This window comes from Cnephaeus nilssonii (assembly GCF_951640355.1).
Source record: "Cnephaeus nilssonii genome assembly, chromosome: 11".
In the NCBI taxonomy this organism is placed as follows: Eukaryota; Metazoa; Chordata; class Mammalia; order Chiroptera; family Vespertilionidae; genus Cnephaeus; species Cnephaeus nilssonii.
The window spans coordinates 88,992,308-89,016,526 of NC_137082.1; the positions used below are offsets into that span (position 1 = coordinate 88,992,308).

A 24,219-nucleotide genomic window follows, 5' to 3' on the forward strand; every position below is an offset into this window, starting at 1 on the left:
GGCAACATCCATTTTCTTGAGTTTCCCATGTATTCTTTTAACCACTTAATGTAACTCATTCCTGGAATTCCTTTTTTCAAATTGTACTACATAGTAAGGATATTACATTGCACACTAAATCGTATCATGGAATGAGTATTTCATACTTCTGAGTTGTATACTACATGCATGTACATGCCTTCTGGGTCACACCTGTTCTATAAAGACGAAAATGTCACCACCTCCTCAAAGGGTTTATTCTTTGAGTAGCAGCCAAAAGGGTTTCTATAAAAGTTATGATTCACTATAGATCACACTTACTGAGCAACCCAGCAGGTATACGACATCGTACTTGGCAATATATCCTTAGAGCTAGGATATCTTAAGGGGACTTCTCTATATAAAAGTATTTATTAACCAATTAACTATCTTTCTGCCTGGTTGCTAATAGGGCTTGAAAAGCTTGATGCATGAATCCTTTATTATAAAAGGCTAATATGCAAACCGACCGAACAGCAGAACAACCGGTCACTATGACGCGCACTGACCACCAGGGAACAGACACAACGCAGGAGCTGCCCTCTGGAGGTCAGTGCGCTCCCACAGGGGAGTGCCGCTCGGCCAGAAGCCGGGCTCATGGCTGGTGAGCTCAGCGGCAGCACTAAGGATGTCTGACTGACGGCTTAGGCCTACAAGGGCTCCCAGACTGCAAGATGCACAGGCCAGGCTGAGGGATGCCCCCACCCTGAGTGCACCATTTTCAAGCACTGGGCCTCTAGTACTTAATAAAATAGCTTTATAAGTTGATTAACATTTGAAATAAAAATAAAATAGGTTTATAAAGTTAAATCCAACATAAAGCATCATCAGCATGTGGTAGCTTTCTCCTATCCACTTTTTAGGTGCAAAATAATAGATTATCTCCTACACATCTTGCAGAGTGGGTTATGAGAATTAAATGTTATCATGTTTGCCTCTAGACAAAATTTTAATTAGACACACAAGTAGGAGAAAGCCACTTTTAATTGAAAAATAAAACAATACATCTCAAATAAAACTCTGTTTAACAACATAAACGGTAATTTGTTGAAGAAATCGCTTCCCTAGGTGATAGTGTGAAATTTTGGTATGAGTATCAATACAATTTCCCTCCTTTATCCTGACTCAGTTATAAGCATATTAAAAATAAGAACCTTTTCAGGAATTTAAACTGAAAATCTGTGAAGCCTAACCTTATTTCTAATCCACTGACAAGAGGGGAGATTTTAAACAAACATTTCCATACTGAGGAGTTCCCAGATAATAGCAAATACAGTCAATATTTCCTTTATGAAAAAGCTTATATAAAAGACACACGAGACTATTAGTGATACTGAACTAATCCACAAAATTTCAAAACACAATTTCATCAAGATGATCTCTACTACAACTTTCCTTTCAAGCTCTCACATCCCAAAATAGTTTAACTTGACATACTGGGAAGTATTAAATTTTGAAAGAAAGTACTAACGTTATTGCTTTAAGTTAGAAAAAAATCTATGGTCAAGTCTCTTATTAAAGAGTTAAACAGCTATTCTTACAATTACACTCATGTAACTGCAGAAAACACTTCCAGCACGCAGAAAGCATCACTCTTCTGAATGACAAAGGCATCAGTTCAGTAAGATGCATGGCTTTTGGTGACTGTTACTACTGAGAAAGGTTGTTTACAAAACTCCACTTGCAAAATTAACTTTATTAAGTTAAAAAAAAATGTTCACTGTAGAAAAGTCAACAAGGGTTTTAACAAAACCAAAATATCCCTTTTTATACAATGCATGTATATATTAGCAACTACTTCTGAAATTTTATGTTCTTTTAAAGAAAGCATAAACAATGTATATTAGTATGGAATGTCAGCTAACCCACTCTTCATCGTTTACTCTGTGATTTGGGCCTTCTAGTACAAGTTATTTTATGATTTTCATTAGTGAATACTAAGAATAAACAAACCCAGTCTGACTAAAAAGCAGTGAAACAGAGTGGCTGGAAAATGTGTCACCACTTCAGTCATGCATTATCATTGAGAACAAAGAGCACCATATAGACAGGTAATTGAGTGTGTGTATAAACTCAATTTTTAAGGTATAACAGCAGCCAACTAGCCCACTTAGCATTTGGCTGTTACCTTTTAAAAATGTGGTGATATACAAAATGTTAATCAAATCAAGTAAACACTTAAATCCCATATTGCTTATCTATTTTTAAAATCTGAACAGAAATCCTGTATATAAACTGCATGCATGTGTGTGTATTATATATATGCATCTTTAGCTTTGCTTGAATTTCTCAACTGAGATCATGAAGCCAAACTTCTCACTTAAATATATATGTAGAACATACAACTGAACCACCAACTGAAAGTTTCTAATAAAAGTTTCATCTTAGCTAGTGAGAAACACTGGCTATTGAAAAATTCTGAAGCCAAAGAGCTGTAAATTCAACTTAATATACTTTAGGCTTATAAATTAGTCAGCCAAACAAGATTTGAAATTAGCAACTGCCCGCCAAAGAAATATGATAGTTCCTTCTAATAGAAAAAAAAAAAGGAAATATCCTTACATTGAGCTTTTACTTTTTAAACAGTTAAAATTATTAAAGAAATCTCACTAGTCTTCAAAAATACTAAATGTTATATAAATACCATGTTCTTAGAGTTGAATTCTTCAGCTAGAATCTGTATTAAAATTTTTTCCTTTGGATTGTTTCATTAGCACTTCAAGTCTCCGTTCTGCAACTCTGATAACTGGCTCAGCTTTGTTAGGTTCATACCAACCACATCTTTCTGCACTTGCTACTGTGTTACCTGTGTTCAATAACGTCCCTGGGAGAAACCACACCAAATTTCAAAAGCAACGTAAGGAAAAATTCAAGAATGTGTAATATAAAAAAGATAAAGTACAACAAGAATTCCCTTTCGCCATTACATTAGTGAAATATCCTTTCAATGCTTTTAAAGATAATGTCCTAACATTCATTTTTAACTTTTCAAGAGAAAGAAATTTTTAGATGGCCCACCTTTATTTTTCAATTTAAAAACTAAAACAATAGACTGAATTACTTTTATTAATATACACATCAAGTTATTGAAATGGTGACTGCATGTAGTTTTCTCCTTAAAGATGGCACTTGCAGGTACAAAGATGCTCAGATGTCTATAGCCTTCAGATGTTTACTTGAAAAGATTCTTCAACAGCAGTTTGATATTGGGTTTCCTCATCTAGCTGAAGATTCTAAAAAACAATAACATTAACATATCAATAGGAAAATATATTCCACTATTCAATACTATGCCCAATATATTACACATCTTATCACACACTACACATAGTTGAAACAGTTTGTTACAACATACATCCTTTTAAATAAATGAACTATAATAAAAAATTAAGTTTAATTATAATTATTTAAGAATAATTGATAAACAGAAAGGATCAGCAGAGAAAGTTGAGAATTAAAAGTGCCTTATGATAAATCATAAATTCAAAATACAGTTAAGAGTGAACTACAATCATAAATTTTGTGTGATTTCTAGAAAAGAGTAACAATGTCTGAAGGTAAAATAAATTTTAGAAAAAATCAGCATTTATTGAATCAGAGTAAAATAAGTTTCTTAACCATCACATGAAGCTAAAACTACAGCTCACTCAATCTTATACTACTTATCCTTAACTTTAAAAATTCTTCTTTCTGTCGATTACTAATATGTCTATGGGTTTGCTTTAATAGGCTTCCACCGACAATCTCAAGTAACGAAAATGACCTATTTCTCTGTGGCAAGGTAAAACAATCTGCCAAACAGATCCAGTGGGTCACCAAATATGTTTTTGTTTTTCCAGTTACACAGATCTCCAGACACAGTAACCTTTCTTACAATGAGAATTGAAGAATAATCTACAATTGCTTCATAAAAATGCTAAAATTGTAAGAGTACACCTAAATTTTACATATGTTTGAATTGTTATTTTGAAATAGTATGATTAAAAATGCAAATTCCTACAAAATAAACACTTACCAAGAATAACTATAATTCTTCCCTGGCCAGGATGGCTCAGTTGGAGTGTGAAGGGAAGGAAACCAATCAATGTTTCTTTCTCACATCAATGTTTGTCTCTCTCCCTTCCTCTCTCTCAAAATCAATTTTTAAAAAAAGAATAATAGTCATTGTCAGAATTGCACATGCCTGTGTTTACCTACACTTGAAAACAAGTACAGTATCAGCTATTCTCTGTTGGAATGAATGTTAAATTAGATAAAGTTTTAATTCACTAAAGTGAATAAAATGCAATCTCACAATAAATAAAACAAAGGCCCCATCTAATTTTTTAAAAATCATGACGACACATTTAGAAGGCAGAAATTAACCCCGTTTTGCTTTGGGGATCCATTTTTACATTATGAAACTTCCCTCACTCACCCTGTAAAAGCAGTCAACTAAGGCCAAAATCTACAATTTAACTGGCTTTACTTGATAATTAAGCTCCCTCATTTAAAAAAATGTGTCTCCCATGCTAGATATATCTATTAGAATGGGTTTAATACACAACTTACACTACATGAAAAATACATCCTCCTTTATCTGTTGTATCAACTTTACTTCTCTAGCAGTTAATTTTTCCCTTAGACCAGTGGTCGGCAAACTCATTAGTCAACAAAGTGGCAAACCTCGGCTCACAAGCCGCATGTGGCTCGCGAGCCGCAGTTTGCCGACCACTGCCTTATACAGTCTCCTCTAACTCATTTTGTTGATCTGAGGTTTTGCTCTTCCTCTATTTATTATCTCTCCAGTACAGGAGGTGGACAGTACATTAAAATTTTTACCACTTCCACAAACCAAAATTCACCTAAATTATAAAAACAATAGAACTTGCTCTGTAACCATCTAATATGATACAACAGTTTGCCTCAAAACTCAAGTCTACATTGAGAAAGTTAATTTAACTTGAATACTTAAACAGTATTTTCTTAATCTCGAAGAATTCACTTACCACAAATTCTCCATAATCAAACTGATGTCTCTGATTTAGATGACTAACGAAATTCCTAGTAATCTGGCTAGGATCGCCCCAAGGAAGAGACACACAAATAGGACATGTCTATGAGAAACAATGTTTTAAATGAAAATAAAACATTACAATTATTGAAGGTATTAAAACACAAGCTTATATAACCGAAAACACCTACATGAAAAGCATTTCTACAGGCCAAATTCCATGACTAGATAGATCATTTGTCTACCAAATTACTTTAAATAAACTACACGAACACAACACAATGAAAAGAGGATCTTATACATTCTATTACTTAAATCTTCAATTACACAACTCTTTCAAGAGAAACACCACATCTAGCCTTTAACAATATTAATTGTAATGGTAGTTATCATTAACCAGTATGTAAACTCACTTGAGCCACACAATAACTGTTATATAATTAGTATAAGCTTTATTTCACTTATAAGTAAAATAAAAGGGTAGTAAACTTTAAATTGTATCCTTAAGGTTTTAAATGAAGTATATCTTAAAAAATGAATGGATGACATACTGAAATGAAATAAAAAAGAACTTTAGTAATTGAACTCTAGCCAAAGTCTATGCTATATTGAACATAATGTAGAAACAAATAAAAATTTGCTAATGCCATACAAAACAAAATCTCTTCAATATGAGGTTTTTCCTAGAGACAGCTTTGGCACTTCTATTTGTTTATTTAACAGTAACTGACCCTGATAAGTCTCCCTTAGTACTAGAAGTGAGTTTATGGACAGCCTCAATAGTTACTGAGGCATAGTCTTTCACATTTTTGTCCTAGTACATCCACTAAAACTGCTTAGAAATATCTACAATCCTTATTTTATTTATAACATTTCCTTCTATATCAAAATGTACAACTGAAAGGGAAGTATCTCTTCTAGCTCAAGTTTCTCCTGCTTCACCCACAACTGAAGTCACTTACCTGTGGAACTCATATTCTGAATGAGGAGTTGTAGGGTTACTAACACAATGTTGAAATCCTGCACTCCATCTCCTTCACTCACCAAAAAGGTCTCACCACTTTCTTACCCTCCAGATCAGTGGTCGGCAAACTGCGGCTCGCAAGCCACATGCGGCTCTTTGGCCCCTTGAGTGTGGCTCTTCCACAAAATACCACGGCCTGGGCGAGTCTATTTTGAAGAAGTGGCGTTAGAAGAAGATTAAGTTTAAAAAATTTGGCTCTCAAAAGCAATTTCAATCGTTGTACTGTTGATATTTGGCTCTGTTGACTAATGAGTTTGCCGACCACTGCTCCAGATGGTATAAAAAAAGATATATATGCACCAAAAAGAAAGTATGATTCCTTTCCTTCCTTGCTGTATGAATTCACATACTAGATTCTGCAAGGATCCAAACTTAAAACTGACCTGGTGACTTTATTCTTACATATAGTTTTCACTTGTAGCAGATCCACCTGACCAGGTTGAGCTGACTGCATCCGACACAGACCAAGAAACTGAGCAGCCCCACTAGAGCTGGGTCTTGGCCCCTCGGTATTGAGTCCCCAGTTCACTCATTACTTCCCTCTTCTCTACACTATTCTATATAACACTCACAATAAGCATCTCTCTTTTTAAGTTACTGAAATCTCATTTTGCTTCAAACCTTTCATCTTTTGTTGACAAAAATGTACCTTATTGATAATGCTCCTTCCAAATTTAAAACTACCTTCCCTGTTGTTCACACGAAGTGAAATAAATGAACAGGATACTTTAAGCAGAAGGCTGTCTTAAACACATGTACTTACCACAGGAACTATTTGAAATAGGTGATTACTGTTACAGTGATCCAGTAAACGCTGTCTGGTAAAATTTGATTCTTGACACAAGGGACACTTAAAGGTGGGATGCCCAGAACTATAAAACAATTTTAAATGAAGTATACTTAAATTTGAAATCACAAACCAAAACACAGAAATAATGCTCTCCTGTTTTTAAGTCAATTACTTACTTTTTTAAAAAGTTATAATGATTAGACTATTCAAAGATTCTCTAATTTTGAAAAATAAATGTTTTTGATAAATAATCTACAACAGATGTTCCCAATCTCTGTTTACAGTATCGTTAATGTCTCAGTAAATTTTTTTATGGTGCCTCGAAGCCAAAACAAAAACAAACACAGCTGTTCCATGTACTGAGTAGTTAGAGGTCCAAAGAATTTAATTCAGTCACTCATGTGAGGCCAACAGATGTCACTGAATGTACCCTGAAAATTTTAATATCCTGTGGTGGCCCCAACTGGAAGCCCCCTATCTAGAAACTTAATTTTGAAAAGACTTTCATCAATATCTTTCATCTATCACAGCCTCTGGGAATCTAAATACAAAATTCCTAGGAAAAAGTGAAAAACGAAAAAACACTAATTACCAGAATGATCAGTATTTCAAAGAACTTATATGCATATATGCATAACCCATGGATACAGACAATAGTGTGATGAAGGCCTCGGGTGGGGAGGGTTCGGGGGTGGGGGGGGCGGGGGAGAAGGGGTCAATGGTGAAAAATAGGGGACATCTGTATTACTTTAAACAATTAAAAAAATCAATAAATAAACACGATGGACCAAAAGAGAAAAGAGAGAGAGAAAGAAAAGCATCCTTTCATGAAAAAAACAAACAAACACACACACACACAACATTTTGAGGATCATGCCTCCCTGGGTTGTAATGCCTCTGAATTTCGGCAAGGGACGGTTCAATATCGACAACCTACCTAAACTATGCATGGAAGAAACATCATCATGGTGAAGGACGAGGGCTAAAGACTTTTCTAACTTAATGTGATCTGTAAAATCAGCAACTGCATCATATATTTCTAAACTACTAAGTTCTAGCATAATATCTGGTGATTTAACTGAATAAAAAAATTTTAATTTAAAAATCTATTATTGTAAAGTAATAGATATTATTTAATAAAGTAGCAGGATTTTCAAAAGCTTACCTTGTATTCTCTTGATAAGTTTCTATGTTATCAGATGTAGATGTTTCACTCCTATTACTTAAGAAGTAAAGTGGGTAAAGTTAATACCTTAAGCAATAAAGCACATTATAGATTCATTAACTTGAATTGCTAATGAAGAAGGCTAGTCTAAATTTGTCTTAAAAGCCTGAACTTCAAATAGTTCTGAACAACAAAAAGGAGGGCATTAATTTTCAAATAAATTCTGATAAGACTGTTTATTGTGCCTTTATGTCCTTCAAAATTAATTTATGCAGTTACAAAAGTATAGAGAATATAGAATTTTGCCTAATTACCTTAAATCTACAGCATTTCCACAGGTTCTTTAGACTTTAAAGTTATGACTACCTCTACCTCTATCCAGGCTAGTAAGTATTTGAGTGCTGGGATAGACTCAAAAATTCATGAACTTTTTGATTTGTAACTAAGATATGGTTTAAGGTTGTGTCCTCCAAAGTAGAGTAGGTTTAAGAAAATATCTCAATGCTCATTTTCCAAAAAGAAACTAGGCTCTCCAACAATTAATACATAGAATAACTTGACATCCTCATTCAGACCCCATGCTTGAGACATGTGTCATATGCAGTACTGGAGAAATCCCGAGCGAAGCGTGGGCATTCCAGAATTCATCAATGAGGTCAATTTTATAAAAACAAGGCCTTTCAATAGCAGAATGTTAAAATAGAAATGAGATAGCTAGTGAACAAAAAAAAAAACTGCACCACACAGGTTTAAAGGAGTTGTTAAACTTAAAAACTGGTTATTCATTTTTCTTTTACAAGAAGACAAGCAGCACAGCCAGTCCTCTCTACCTAAGAATTTGCATCCACAGATTCAACCAACCATGGATTAAAAATATTCAGGGGAAAAAATCTCAGGAAGTTCCGAAAAGCAAAACTTGAACTTCCCACACACTGATCAGCTGCCTCCTGCAGCCCCTGACCAGGGATTGAGCCCTCAACGCAGGGCAAGTGCCCGACCGGGAATCAAACTGTGACCTCCTAACTGGGGTGGACACTCACCGGCCGGGCTACCTTAACAGTTTTAACTGAGGAGTAGGGAAAAGGCCCGACTGCAGTAGAGTGATTAAATTGCAAAAAAACTAGCAACATGTGAAACGAATTGCTACTAAAAATAAAGTCTTAAGAGACTCTGCTTGGCCTACTGTCTCCTGGGGGCCTTTCTGTAATAGTGCCTATATTGCCTTTCTTTACACACTTGTGTGTGTGCTTGCTATTGAGTTTTTAAAAATTAAACACTTCATTGTTACAGATACACACAGGGGTGGTAATACTAGAAAGAAAAGGGAATGTCCCAAAAAAGAAGACAGTCTGGGCACATGGGACTCAGATGGTCATGAGTTCAAAAGGAGATTGTAAGGTGGTAAAAAATGTTTAATTTCTTTTGACCTGGGTTTGTGGGTAACTAGGTATTTATCACTATTTTTTAAACCACATAGGCATTTTGGCCATTCTTCAATATGAAATACATTTCCTAAAATATCTAATGTACAAAAATATGAGACAATATGATACAAATCAAGCCAAACCCTAGTTTTTAAAAAATTGAGACTAAAATAGAACTAAGAATTTACTTGTACCAGGTTTCACTTTTACATGACATTTATTAGCCAGAGTAGAAATCTCAAACAACTCTATTAGGTAGCAAACAAGAAGATTCCAGTTTGTACACTACTAAAAGGAATTTTTTTCTAGTTTTTAAATTTCAGTTGCAAAAGAAAATAGCCTTCAACTCTCAAGTCTATTTTTTATACAAAAACGTGTCAATTTTCCTAAAATGATTTTGAATTAACATAAGCTTAAGTATATCATGTCTAATGCATAGAAATCTGAGACAATAAGATACAAATCAAGCCAAACCTTAGTTTTTAAAAAATTGAGACTATGAACAACATAAACTGATGAACAAAAATAGAACCAGAGACATAGAAGCATGAGTGAAGGAGGGGGGTGAGGAGGTTAGAGAGCAACCAAAGGACTTATATGCATGTATATGAGCATAACCAACGGACACAGACAGTAGGGGGGTGAGGGCATGTGCTGGGGGATGGGGGCGGCCGGGGAGAGGTCAATGAGGGAAAAAGGAGACTCATGTAATACGATAAAGAATTTAAATTAAAAAACAAAATAAAATAAAAATTGAGACTAAAATAGAACTAAGAACTTAACTAGTACCAGATCTCACCAGATCATCTGATCTAGCAGAGGTAATCTTTCATATATCAAAGTTCTGAATACACAAATGATATAGTTCTCATATCATTTTACTTTAAACAGACACACAAACAAAACAAACCTTATCATATAGCTCCCAAAACAATTTCAACTAAAAAATTCTCTTTTTAAGAATAAATATTGCTTACCTGTTCCCTACTGAATCTTGAGAGATCTGAAAGTTTGGAATGATAGCAGAAACACCATATTCATCTTGATACTTCTTACAAGATTTGTAATGATGTCTCATGCGATAGAATTTAATCTGTAAATTATTAAAATTTAATGTGACTTTTATTTAAAATAGAACTCACAAGATTTAAGATATTGTCAAAAGAGAAGATAAAAATAGATAACTATATACCCCATTTAAACAAGAGGTTCTATTTAAGTAAATGGTTTAATTCTTGTTTCTGTCCATTAAGTGTGAGACAATGGAGAAGAGTCCATCAGTCTGTAAACTCACTGCAAAAAATATTAAGAAATATTTTTACACTTGAAACAATACTGCTAATAAAAAGATAAATAAAAGTACTACGAGGTTGGCTCATGTATTGGGCATTTCTTTATTCTTTAACTACTGCAACTCAGCAGAGTTAGAAAGCACTTTTAAAAAATTATGTTTCTCAGTTAACACTTTTTTCAGTTTCTCAGTGAGGAATAGAGCCAAAAAACTCTCAAGTGTATTTTCCAGCTTTACTTCATTGCCCTGTCAGTTAAGACCTTCCTCAAAGAGACGGAAACACAGACTGACTTGTGTGAATGCATGAAACAGCAACTGGTTTACTCACTGACTGTATTAGCTATTTTAAAAAGTGGCTGCAATAAATCCATAAGCACATGGCTTCACCATTTCACTCCCTCTCCAAATGATAGAATAAAATCCCAATTGGAGAATTAATGCCCAGTTATTTGTTAATACCTGACTTTACCACTTGTTCCAAAAAACTTAGGCTAAGTCTTCTGCCAGATATTTTGTGATTTCTTAGATAAAACACATAAATACACAAGTAAAGTGGGCTGCTAATGATTTCTTAACTACCTAAATCCATTTGGCCATTTCTATGTGCAAAACTGCAATGATGCCCTAGCTGGTTTGGCTCAGTGGATAGAGCGTCGGCCTGCGGACTAAAGGGCATATGCCCAGGTTGCAGGTCTGATCCCCAGTGGGGAGTGCACAGGAGGCAGCCGATCAATGATTCTTTCTCTTCATTGATGTTTCTCTCTCTCTCTCCCTCTCCCATCAGAAAAACTATTTAATGGTTGAATTTGTACCAGAATGGGGTTTAAAGGAGTTAAATGCCAATTTGCTCATTTAGTTCATTTAATACAGTGGTCAGCAAACCGCGGCTTGTGAGCCACATGCGGCTCTTTGGCCCCTTGAGTGTTCTAATGCCACTTCTTCAAAACAGACTCGCCCAGGCCGAAAACCGACTTCTGCGCATGGGCCACGAAGTTTCAATCGCACTGGTATTTTGTGGAAGAGCCACACTCAAGGGGCCAAAGAGCCGCATGTGGCTTTCGAGCCACGGTTTACCGACCACTGATTTAGTAGATAATAAATGAGTACTTTGAGAAAAAGAAACCATGATAAAAATTATGGCAAAGTCAGAGATTGTATCTTTCAGTCTCTGTTCTCAATAAGTTTATAATCTACTAGAGGCCCGGTGCATGAAAATTCATGCACTGGAGGGGGGTCCCTCAGCCCGGCCTGCCCCCTCTCACAGTCCAGGAGCCCTCTGGGGCGGGAGGCAACCCGGTGATCAGAGGAAGGCGACGCCCCCATCACACCTCTGCTGCTGCCACTGCCAGCAGCGCAAGCTTCGGCCAGCCCTGGTTACCTGAGCCTCGGGTAGCCCTGGGCGGCTGGGCAGCTGCCATCCGAGGCTTGCCTGCACCTCAGGCCGGCCCTGGGCGGCTAGGGGGCTGAGGTGACTGGGGGACTCCAGAGGCAGGCGCGTGGGGCAGCCATGCGCCTGCCGCCCCAGTGGGGCTGAGGAGACTGGGTGCCACCATCTTGTGGCTGTGGACACCACCATCTTTGAGGGCAGGGCAGTCAATTAGCATATTCCCTCCTTATTGGCTATGGACGCCACCATCTTTGCGATGGTGTGAGGGTCAATTACCATATTCCCTCTTTATTAGATAGGACTAGAGGCCCAGTGCACGAATTCGTGCACCAATGGGGTCCTCGGCCTGGCCTGCGGGATCGGGGAAAAACCAGCTTTCCAATGTCCCCCGAGGGTTCCCGGATTGCAAGAGGGCGCAGGCCAGGCTGAGGGACCCCACCGGTACACAATCAGGGCTGGAGAGGGATGCTGGAGGTTGGCCAGCCAGGCAGGGACCGCAGGAGGGCTCCAGGGTGTGTCCAGCCTGTCTCGCTCAGTCCCGCTTGGCCGGACCCCAGCAGCAAGCTAACCTACTGGTCACAGTGTCTGCCCTGTGGTGGTCAATGCACATCATAGCAACTGGTTGACCGGTCGACTATCTGCCCCCTGGTGGTTAGTGCACATCATAGCGACTGGTTGAGCAGCCTTAGCATATCATTAGCATATTACGCTTTGATTGGTTGAACAGAGGACCGAACACTTAGCTTATTAGGCTTTTATTATATAGAGCAGCCATCTTTTTTTTTTTCTTTTTTTTTGCATTTTCACCCCAATTCCCAATCTAAATGACTTCTTTCCTTCAAAACAATACCCACCAAGAATATTCAGACGGGAACTTCAAGATAGAAACTTGACTTGCAAGAGCTATTTCACTCTTACTGTACCTGTTTTGCACAGCATCTGCAGCTACCAGATAACTTCCTCATGATATTTTCAAGGTCTAAGGCCCGTTCAGGACATGCTCTTTCTCTTCTAGTCACATTTCCACGACAGAGCGGACAATGTATTCCACTTTCTCTCATTGCAGTCAGGAAACATTTTCTACAAAAACTAAACCAAACAGTTGTGACATATTAACTACAGAAAAAAAGTAGTTTTTTCATTGCTATAATTAAACACAAACAAGCAGTTACAGTTATGCATTCGTGCTAAATAAGTGAGGCAATACACATGTACATAAATCTCAGAATTTTAAAAACTGTATGTGCATTTCTCAGAGTATAAGACTAATCACTGGACTACATGGGAATATAAAAGAAACTACAATCACGTCTCCTTTATAATTTTTTAACATATGAAAAGTAAACATTATATCATTTAGTAACTCTGATCTCACACTCCATTCCTTTCCCTTATAAAATGAAAGAATGGACCATATCAGCTTTTGTCTCAAATTGATGGGAATCAAGATGTTGTTCCACGGGATATGAACAAGTCTACTACAGAACAGCACACAAACTGATCTGGAAAATTATAGGATAAACAAAGTTAATAAGGTATCATTTTTTTTTTTTAATCCTCACCCAAGGATATTTTTCCATTGACTTTTAGAGAGAGTGGAAGGGAGGGGAGAGAGAGAGAGAGAGAGAGAGAGAGAGAGAGAGAGACACACACACACACACACAAACACACACACACACACACACACACACATTGACTGGTTGCCTCCCTCACACACCCTGACCAGGGCAGGGGATTGAGCCTGTAACCAAGAATCAAACCTGGGACCCTTCAGTCCACGGGCCAACGCTCTTATCCACTGAGCCAAACCAGCTATAGCAATAAGATATCTTCTGCTAAGAAAAATGTAAGTGTTGCTCAAACTTATGTGGTCAGGAAATATAAAAATTTCCCACAACAGTGTGTAATAACTCAAAAAATATTTAAGAACCCTTCCAGCTCTAACCATCTATAACCAACATTACACTAACTGAAACCAAATTACTAAAATTTTAATTTCTTCTCCCTTAACGCAATGAAATACCAAATTTGATCAATTTGCTTTTAGAAAAACCAGGTAAAACATTGCCATCTATATCTGAATCCAGAGTAAGTATACAATTACTTTCTCAACCCCCTATAAATACAAGTATACCAATTTTCTCCAACTGTACTACATTTGAGAGCTAACAGTTAATAACAGATTACAGAATCTGAATTTCCTGACTGTAGCACTGAACAAGTCACTTTTCCCCTCTGAAGTCCACTTCCTATCATAAAATAAAAAAGTATCTATACTTGATAGGGTTGTTCAGAGGATTAAAAAAAGTAATGCAGTAAAATGCTTTTCACAGTATTTTTTAAAATATATTTTTACTGATTTCAGAGAGGTAGGGAGAGGGAGAGAGAGAAACATCAATGATGAAAGAGAATCGTTGATTCGCTGCCTCCTGCACGCCCCTTACTGGGGATCGAGCGTGCAACCCCGGGCATGTGCCCTTGACCGGAATTGAACCCAGGACCTTTTGGTCCGCAGGCTGACACGCTATCCACTGAGCGAAAACAGCTAGGGCTTCACAATATTTTTGACATTTAGGAAAGTACTCAGTAAGTAGTAGCTAATACCTTTAAAGTATTAGAAGTGACTACCAATTATTAAAACATTAAAAATATTCACCAAAACCTGGAGTAAAAAATTTTTTTAAAAACTCCAGAGTAATACTGAGATACCATTTTCCAGTTGTCAAACTAAAAACTAGTTTTAAAAATAATAACAACTAGTGTTAGAGTGCTCCACATACTTGGATAGCAATTTGTCAATCCTTGAAGAGCGGTGTCCCAAAAGTCTGAGTGCAATTTTAAGCTTTAATAACTTCAAAAGTATAAACACTATGAAGTTAAAAAAAAACAAACAACACTTGCAAGTTTAATTATTTAAATTAAAAATTTTAAGTTTAGCCCTAACCGGTTTGGCTCAGTGGATAGAGCATCAGCCTGCGGACTGAAGGGTCCCAGGTTCGATTCTGGTCAGGGGCATGTACCTAGGTTGCAGGCACATCCCCAGTGGGGGGTGTGCGGGAGGCAGCTGATGGATGTTTCTAACTCTCTATCCCTCTCCCTTCCTTTCTGTAAAATATATTTCTTTTTAAATTAAAGTTTAATTGTTTATATGTTTTCTAAACTTTGAATAATAAATTTTTAATTTAAATTATGTTTCAGTCTGTGTTTCATTCTCTAATCAGAGGAATTAGAACAAAAACAAAACACTAACTGAAATAATAGGCTAGACCCGTGGTCGGCAAACTGCGGCTCGCGAGCCACATGAGGCTCTTTGGCCCCTTGAGTGTGGCTCTTCCACAAAATACCACGGCCTGGGCAAGTCTATTTTGAAGAAGTGGCGTTAGAAGAAGTTTAAGCTTAAAAAATTTGGCACTCAAAAGAAATTTCAATCGTTGTACTGTTGATATTTGGCTCTGTTGGCTCATGAGTTTGCTGACCACTGGGCTAGACCAATGATTTTCAACCTTTTTCATCTTATGCACACATAAACTAATTACTAAAATTCTGCGCACCAAAAAAAATTTTTTTCCTGGTCTGACAAAAAATATAAGCATAATTATGATTCGCTCATACAGGATGGCTATTGTTATATTGTTTTATTTGACAACCCAAGGGAAAGAGGTAAATGTCCCTGACCAGAGTCCGGTATTGCATGTTCTAAAAATTCTTGTGCAGCTCTGGCCAGGTAGCTCAGTGGGTTAGAGCATCATCTTCAGTCTTACCAAAAAAAATTATGTTGAGATCTGACTGCAATTGCATTAGCATTTTTAGAATTATCTGGGGGAAGAACTGACATCTTAATTTTACTGTTTTATCCATAAATATGTCAGATCTCTAATGTGTTTCAATAAAGTTTTTAAATTTCCCTAAAGAAACCTCATAATTTTTATTAGCTTTATTCTAATAAACACTAAATATTCTAAACTATTGTTCTTGTATCCAGAAACCTCTCTGTACTATCCTATTGGTTCTAATAGTTTCTCAATTGTCACGCTTAGGTTTTGCATTAGTGTTATCATCTACAAATTACACTCAGATGTACACACCGAAACAATACTGTATATTGGTTACAGATGCATTCATGTTTGAAAGTTTAAATTTAAGGAGGTGGGGAATAAAAAAAAAACTTTATAAATTAGTAAGTTTTACTTATAAGCATACACACAAAAGTCCTAAATCAGGCACAATGATACAACAGAAAGGGTGTGGAATAGTTATTTGTTTCATTTTTACTGAATGATTTTAGAGAGAGAGGAAAGTAGGGAAAAAGAGGGGAGAAGGTGGGGGGGAGAGAAACCAATTTGTTGTTCCACTTATTTATGCATTCATTGGTTGCTTCTTATATGTGCCCTGACCAGGGAGTGAACACCTTGGTGTATGGGGATGATGCTCTAAACCAGCGGTCACCAACCAGTGGTCCACCTACTACTGGTGTTCCGGGAGGTCCGAAAGGTTGGCGACCACTGCTCTACACAACTGAACTACCTACATGGCCAGGGCTAGTTCTTTTGTTTTTATCTTAAATCTAATCTTAGCAAACCAAGCAAAACTGGCTTTTAAAACAATTGTCCTATGTGTAATTTCGCTTTATATCAGAACACACAGCCAATATACTTCAAAATAAACTACACGTAAAATATGCAATTTCTTTGTTAATATTGCTAGCAACTATCCTGTAGAGCACCATAAAGGAAATTTCAAAAATCAACACCTATTCTGGTCTAAAGTATTTTTAATATATGATCAAAAGCTTTTCCAGGTGGCTCAGTTGGTTGGAATATTAATCCAATGCACCAAGGTTGCAGGTTCGATCCCCAATCAGGGCACATATACAAGGCAACCAGTGAATGCACAGATAGGTGGGACAACACATCAATGTTTCTCCGTCACTCTCTCTCTCTCTCTTTCAAATCAATAAAATAATAATAATTATTATATTAAAAAGCTTGTACACACTTTCCTAAAAGCCAAGTATTTATTTAGTTGAAAATTACTGTTATTTGACTGTGTTCCTTCAGGGACACATCTGTTTTCTTGTGCCTTGCATATTAGCTAAATGTTGAATTAATTTTCACTGAAAAGTAGAAATACCAAAAACTTACATGTAATAAATTAATTGAACAAACTGTAAAATAAACTCTCTAAATATTAATTACATTGCTATAGACTACTGACATTGCCAAAAATAATGAAAAACATTCATATAAGAAACTAAAAAAAGTAATCAGGCTTAAAATTAACTTAGGACTTAATATTTATTCAAAATGTAAAGACAAAGAAAAACATTTCTAGTTAAAATAGACAACATAATAAATGCAAAATAAGGGGCTTTATTAATACATACTGAAACTTCTTAAAGAAGACTGGCAAGCTATAGCTTAGAAAGCAAACGTGATTAATAGGTGCAAAGGCAATTTACTGGGGGAAAGAGAGACTTTTCAATCAATGATGCTGGAATGCCCAGCAAGCGTGGCTCAGTGACTGAGCCTGGACCTATGAATCCGGAGGTCACCGTTCAATTCCTGGTCAGAAATATCCATTCATTTAAAAAAGGAAAAAAGAAAGAAAAAAAAGGCAAGGCCCTGGTCAGGGATTGAACCTGAAACAAGGCAGGTGCCCTTGACCAGGAATCAAACCAGCGACCCTTTGGTGCTCTGGCCAACGCTCTAACCACTGCTCACACTCAATATTGTTAATTCAACCTTACATGCTTTTCAAAATAGTACATCTCACCTACGCAGTATTACACCTGACTACTGTTTCCTTATAATTTTTCTATTTCTACTGTCACATTCCATCCGGTTTTCTTCCTACCTTGTCCATTCCTTCACAGACTGCACTTTTCTTCACTCCGTATTTTAAAATGCATTCTTCAGCACTTTGTTTTATCTAAGCCCTCTGCTATCTTTCAGTTTATATACCTCTTTCTGTAGCAACGTCCATATTCACAGTTTTAGCTTCGTTTCCCAGACCTACGTACACACACCTAACCAACGAACATACAGTCATCAAATTTTACATGATATCCTTAAAATGTCAGAAATCTCTTCTTTCTAGCCCCAGTATCATTACCTTGATTCAGGTTCTAATCATTTCCCTCTCTGACACAGCAATGGATGGCCTTTTAACTAGTCTCACCAATAACAAGCTGGACCCTGCCCTAAAGAGAACTTACTAGCCCTGGCCGGGTAGTTCAGTAGGTTATAGTGTCGGCCCAATATGCCAAAATTGTGGGTTCGATCCCTGGACAGAGCACATACAAGAATCAACCAATGGCACTGGCCAGTGTGACTCAATTGGCTGAGTATCATACCATGCACTGAGAGGTCGACGGGTTCAGTTCCTGGTCAGGGCACATGCCTGGTTGCAGGCTCAATCCCCAGTAGAGGGTGTGCAGGAGGAAGCCGATCAATGTTTCTCTCTCACTCCCTCTCCCTTCAGCTCTCTCTAAAATCAATAAAAACATATTTTAAAAAATCAACCAATGAATGCATAAACAAGTAAAATGTTTCTCTCTAAAACTCAGTAAAAAAGTAATAATAAATAAGTGGAACAACAAATCAACGTTTCTCCCTTCCTCTTTCTAAAAACAAATTACAACAAACAAACGAAAATTATTAAAACTGAAATGCCACTCCCCTGCCAAAATTATTGAACTGGTCTCTATGGCTTCAGGAAAGTTTTGGTTTACGCAGTAAGTTCCTGCCAATGTCTCTCAGCTCCATCTCCACCTCACTCACCCTGTGGCTTCAGCCAAACTTTGTAGTGCAGTTTTGTCATCCTCTGTAATGCCTGCTGGCCTCTGCATATGCTGGAACCTCACCCAGGTGGTATTCAACAAACCCTGACTACCAAATCTGGCCTACAAGTATTACCTCATCCAGGAAGTCTCCCCTCAATCACACCTGTGCTCAAGGCTCACATCACATTTTCTCTGAACCTCTCTCACAGTAATCACATTCATGTACAGGTCTTCTCCGTTAGACCAGTTATCAGCAGCCCCCAGGGGACGAGCACTTTGTGTTCCCTGGACCTGACCTACAGAAAGCACTCAACAAACAGGAATTTTTATTTTGGTAACGTTAATCTACTAATAAGGAACTTGCTCCTTTGCCTGGAATAGTAGTGGGCAAATCCTCTGCTGCCACTGAAATGGGAGTGAAAACGTTTTCTTTTCTAACAGACCCACAACGCTGTCGTTACCCACCAATCAAAAACCGACTCTGGAGCTAACGACAAGTGTGTTTAAAGGCACAGGTTTGTCTTTTGTGAAAAGGGAAGAGCAAATCTAGATTATTTACAACGTAATTCTATTTCTCCACAACACTCCTTTCGTCAGTCAGGCACCATTACCACCCCTTCCAATAAAACTCCTTTCCCTTCTGCTTTCTTAAATTCATTGTTCAGCCAGAACCTGGAACAACTGTGTGTGCCGGGGGTTTGGAGGAGGGGGACAAAGAGAGGAGATGGAGGAGGGTGTTCCAATAGTGCTCATTCCTCTTATCAACAAAATCTGCTCTGTATTTATTTCATTTCCATACCTAGTCCCAACACATCCAAGCCCACGGAGTTGCTGAGAAAGGTCCTTAACGCTTTTCCATAGCCTTGAGGTCAAGGCAAATTCCAGTCTGACTCCAAATGCCCCACAAGGGAAGAGGGCTTGAGCAGGCTGCTGGGAATCGGAGGGGAGCTAGAGATCACGATGAGTTCTGTCAGGTCAAACACCCAGAGGGCAGCTGAACTTATTCTGTCCAGGAAAACCCTACTTCCTCTCCCTCTGCCCTCCATTCCCTCCCTTCCTGCCCCCCCTGCCAGCACACGCACAGGAAAGGCATCAAGTCATGATAACGAGGACTGACAGATTAAAGGCTGAAAAGCACACTGCGCCCCAGACATCTCGAAATATTTTCCTAACCATCTGCATCTGCTGCTCCAAATAATACAGGCATTTCGCACAGTCATTCATCTCCCTTAAACGACAGAAACATAAACGGCCTAACTTCTATCACGAAAAGCCACAGACGCTGGGCTCCCAGGACAGGAATAAGGTAGGCGGTCCAGTGAAGACTGAAGAGCTGGGTGAGCGGAGCAGGATGGGCATCAAGAAGCAACGGGAGCCCTGCCCGGCTCCGCGGTCAGAGTGTCAGTCCTCGGACCCAAGGGTCTCGGGTTCCATTCCCGGTCCAGGGCAGGGGCGCCGGAGCGCGTGTGGGAGGCTCCCAATCACTGTGTCTCTCCCCCTCCTCCCTCCCTTCCACCTCTCTCTTCCCCCTTCCTTCCACTCTCTCTACAAGTCAAGGGGAAAAAATAGCCTCAGGTGAGGATTGAAAAAAAAAAAGTTTAAGTAAAAGCAACAATTGTCATGAAATTTCTGATTAACCCAAAATTCCATCCATTCTTTACACAACTACAGAACCTCCCTCTCCAAAAAAAATGGGGGGAGGGGGTGGAGAGAGAAAGCAATGTCTTTAGAAACTTGTTTGCTTCTTCGCAGCCACTGGCAAGCACAGGGCCGGGGTCTCCTTCGGGAACAGATGTCGGGACCGCACCTGCCAGGAATGCTCCTCGGTCTGCAGGCGGCCTGGGGTGGCTGTGTTCGCTGAGAAGTCCCCGGGGCTCGGGCCGCGGCCCGGCTGTCAGGGCGCCTTCCCCCGGCTCCCCGCGCCCGGCTGCGGCCCGGGCGGCAGGAAAAGGGCCGAGCTCCCCATCACCCCGCCCGGCCCCGGGGTCACGGCCTCCTCTCCGCCCCGGTCCCCGGCAAGGAGCGGGCAGGAGGGCAGCACAAAGGGAAACCCCCGCTTCAATGCCCGGAAACCCCGGCCCTCCGAGCCGAGAGGCGGGAGCAACACCCGGCACCCCGGCGGCTCCGGGGCTCTCTCTCCGGGTGACGCCGAGCAACACGCTCCCGAGGGAGACGCGGGTCGGAGGCGGGCGGCGGGCGTGGGTCCGGGACGGACGGGGCGCGGGGAGCACCCGGAGGCCGCCGGCACCTGGGCGCGTGTGGACACCGACACCCGCCTGCACGCACGTTGCTAGGAAACAAAAAGGCTCCCGCTCCCGGCCGCTCCTCCCGGGCCTGGGGCCTCCGGGCCTCCGGGCCTGCAGACGCCGCCGCCGGGAAGGGCCTGGGCACTGCCCGGGGGCGCGGCCACGAGGGACGCGGAGCCCCGCAGCTCGGGGTGCGGGGCCGGGCGCAGCCGGAGGGCCGAGCTCGGAGGGCGGGCGGGCCGGGCGCCGCCGGGCCGGGACCTAGACCGGGACCGGCCCCGGGCCCTCGGCGCAGGGCGGCGCGCGGGCGGGCGGGCAGGCCGCGGCGAGCTCGGCTCCTGTCAGGCCGCGGCGGCGGTCCCGCGCCGGGTGCGGGGCCTAGGCGACCCCCGGCGGCGCGCGGAGGAGGGGCGTCACTCACACGTGCTGACAGGCCGCGGTCCGCACCGGCGTCTTGAGCACCTCCTGGCAGACGGGGCAGTAGAAGTCGTCCTCGGTGTAGGAGGCGGCCGCCGAGGGGTCCTCGGCCATGGCGGGGGCGGGGAGTCCCGGCGGCGGCGGCCGAGGTGGCAGTGGCGGCCCGGGCCCGACTCCCTGCGCGGACCCAGAGGGGCGGGGCCTCGTGTGAGGAAGCGGCGCGCGCCGGGGGGCGGGGTCAGGGGAGGGGCGGGGCCAGGGGAGGGGAGGGGCGGGGCCGAACGCGCAGACACTGCGCCCGAGCGCTGCCCCAGGTGCTCCCCCCGCGGGCGGGACCGGGGGGCGGGGCGGGGCGCAGCGGAGGAACCCGAACGGCTTTCTCTTTCACTTCCCCCGGGGCCCCGCGCCGCACAGAGCCGCTCCCCCGCCCGCCACCCCCGCGCTGGGACCCTGGACGCGGCCCCGGCTGCAGCCCCAGCCCTCGGTCTGCTTCTCTCCCGGTTCCCTTTCCCCCGCTTTCGGCTTCTGCTCCCCACCTGAGCCCCCGGCCGTCGGGTACCCCGCGGCTCCCTCCCCCGCCCAGCACCGCCCCGCCCCTCCACTCCTCGCGTGGACGCCCGTGGGGAGCCCCGCAGCGGCGCCACGGTGGAGCCGCCTACCCGCACGTGCGGACGGAGAGAGCGAGCTCCCGCGCCCGCCCCGGGCCTGGGCCGCCCGGGCTCCCTTCGCAGCCGAGGCCGGGAGCGGGGTGGCGGGCGCTGTGCGCCTTACTCATCGGCCCGGGGCGGGGCCGGGCCCGAGGCTCACGGTGCGCCGGGATCCCTCCTGCCACTCGCCCGTGGCATGGCGCCGCCGGTGGCTGCCCGGCCGGTCCCCGAACCCTGGAGGGCGACGCGCGCGGGAGGAGGCGTGGGGAGCGCGCGGTCTCCATGGCAACGGCGCGCGGCGCCTCCGCGGGTTGTGACGTCGACAGCCGAGCGCCCACCTGTCCGTTCCTTCCCCGGCCGCTTCCCGGGGCGGCGGCCTCGGCGCCCGCAGCTCCTGTCGGTGATCCTGGGCTTTTCAGGAATCTTTTCTCAAAAACTACCGTCCTGACTGTTGGCCCCTGTCACCACGTTGTGGTGTCCGGATGTCCTGTCCGTTGTGGGACGTTAATCCTCGGGGAAAGGGAAAGGGAAGCCCCCGGTTGAGGTGTCCTTTTCGCCCCCAACACAATGGGACCGATCAGTCACGTGGCACGTGCATTCCTGCACCCACACCTCTTGTGTGGTTTTTTGTAGCTCTGGAGACAAGTGAGAGAGAGACACGGGTCAAGACATTTCACCCACGTTATTTACTAAATGCTTTTTTAAATTTTTTCTCTTTTTTATTGTTTAAAATATTACATATAGTAGTACATATATCTCCTTTTTTTCCCCCAGCCTCCCCTATCCCAAGTCGCATGCCCTCATTATTTTTTTTTTTTTTTTTTTGAGAGAGAGAGAGAGAGAGAGAGAGGAAGAGAAAGAGAAGCATCAATTTGCTGTTCCACTTATTGATGCATTCATTGGTTGTGCCCTGACTGGGGATGGAACCGTGGGGGGAGGACTCCACTCTAACCAACTGAGCTACCTGGCCAGGGCATGTTTTTATTCTTTTAACGGGCCCTTAATTTACAGGTATATCCACTTACTCGGCATAAACATTCTATGTCACCGGATTTACCTGACGTGTTGACCCCTCTGTTGGTTCTGAACAGCCTATAAAGTCATGTACTCCCAGGTCCCCAACCTTCACCACTCCCCTCCACCTACCAGCACACCTTTCCCCTACTCTTTCTCTCTTCCAACCACATTCCTTTGCACTGGAAAGAGTGGACTTTTCCTCTTGCTACTTACTGATGATTGGGCCCTCCCATATGCAAAACTCTCTAATCAAATCCTCTAGGCCAGGTAATTAGCATCCTAAAGGGGAACGTGAGTGAGTTTAGAAAGTTTAGTTTCTTCCTTGACAAAGCCTGGCTCTGTAGTAAGAGCCAGAAAAGCCTGTTTTGCTTGAAGAAGTGATTGGAAGCTGGGGGATGGGATGGAAGGGAGGCTCATGATTCACTGCTGACCCTTTGCTGTCTTTTTAGAATTGGTACCAGCTGCAGTGTGGACATGCAGCTGGTCTGCACAAATACTGCTCTGCTAGTCCTTTTCAACCTTGTCCCTCTGGGTTGGTCAATCGTTGGTCCAAAATGGCCACGTGTTCATTTGATTCCAGGTGTTAAATATTTTCAACGTTACTCTTGACCATTACAAAAATAAACCTATTCAGCGAAGGCATATCATTTAATTGCCCAAGCCTATTTTGGAAACCTTTATTAATTCTTTTCATTCCTGTCGAAGCAATACTAATTTCTTCTATTCCCCACCTCACCGCACCCAACACAAACACAGACAGATGGATGTCCCAGGCCGAGTAGGAAGGAGACGAAGGAAGAAGCCAAGGTATTTCTCCCTCTCTGATATTGGGACTTAGAGGACGAAATATATGTCGGCCTGGCCAGGTAGCTCGGTTGGTTAGAGCATCATCCCAACAGGCCAAGGTTTCAGATTCCATCTCTGGTCCGGCCACATACATGAATCAACCAATGAATGCATACATAAATGCAACAACAAATTGATGTTTCTCTCCCCCCACCCCCTTCCTTTCTTTAAAA

The 24,219-nt window shown here is 41.6% G+C and overlaps 1 protein-coding gene across 4 annotated transcripts; it reads right to left on the reverse strand.

Annotated features, from left to right (window-relative positions):
* Positions 1-908: 908 nt before the first annotated feature.
* Positions 909-22,420, reverse strand: RNF138 (ring finger protein 138). Of its 4 annotated transcripts, XM_079784098.1 has the most exons (8): positions 22,196-22,418; positions 21,541-21,713; positions 13,016-13,181; positions 10,392-10,507; positions 7,991-8,047; positions 6,799-6,907; positions 5,007-5,114; positions 909-3,251 (listed from the first exon to the last, which is right to left on the reverse strand). In XM_079784098.1, the coding sequence occupies exons 2-8, from the start codon at positions 21,648-21,650 to the stop codon at positions 3,183-3,185; spliced, it is 735 nt and encodes a 244-aa protein (XP_079640224.1). In that variant the 5' UTR covers positions 21,651-21,713; positions 22,196-22,418; the 3' UTR covers positions 909-3,182. The 4 variants fall into 4 exon arrangements, with proteins under 4 accessions (XP_079640224.1, XP_079640225.1, XP_079640227.1 ...); XM_079784099.1 differs by lacking the exon at positions 22,196-22,418 and having other exon boundaries at positions 21,541-21,772; XM_079784101.1 differs by lacking the exons at positions 21,541-21,713; positions 22,196-22,418 and adding an exon at positions 18,445-18,536.
* Between the last annotated feature and the right edge of the window lie 1,799 nt (positions 22,421-24,219).

Bases quoted from the DNA above. Each gene is read 5' to 3' on its own strand.
- RNF138 (XM_079784098.1), bottom strand. From the start codon at position 21,650: ATGGCCGAGGACCCCTCGGCGGCCGCCTCCTACACCGAGGACGACTTC. The intron at 13,182-21,540 runs GTGAGTGACGCC...TGTTTGGTTTAG, and splicing joins ACCGCGGCCTGTCAGCACGT to TTTTTGTAGAAAATGTTTCC. The intron at 6,908-7,990 runs GTAAGCTTTTGA...ATTGTTTTATAG, and splicing joins ACTTATCAAGAGAATACAAG to TTCTGGGCATCCCACCTTTA.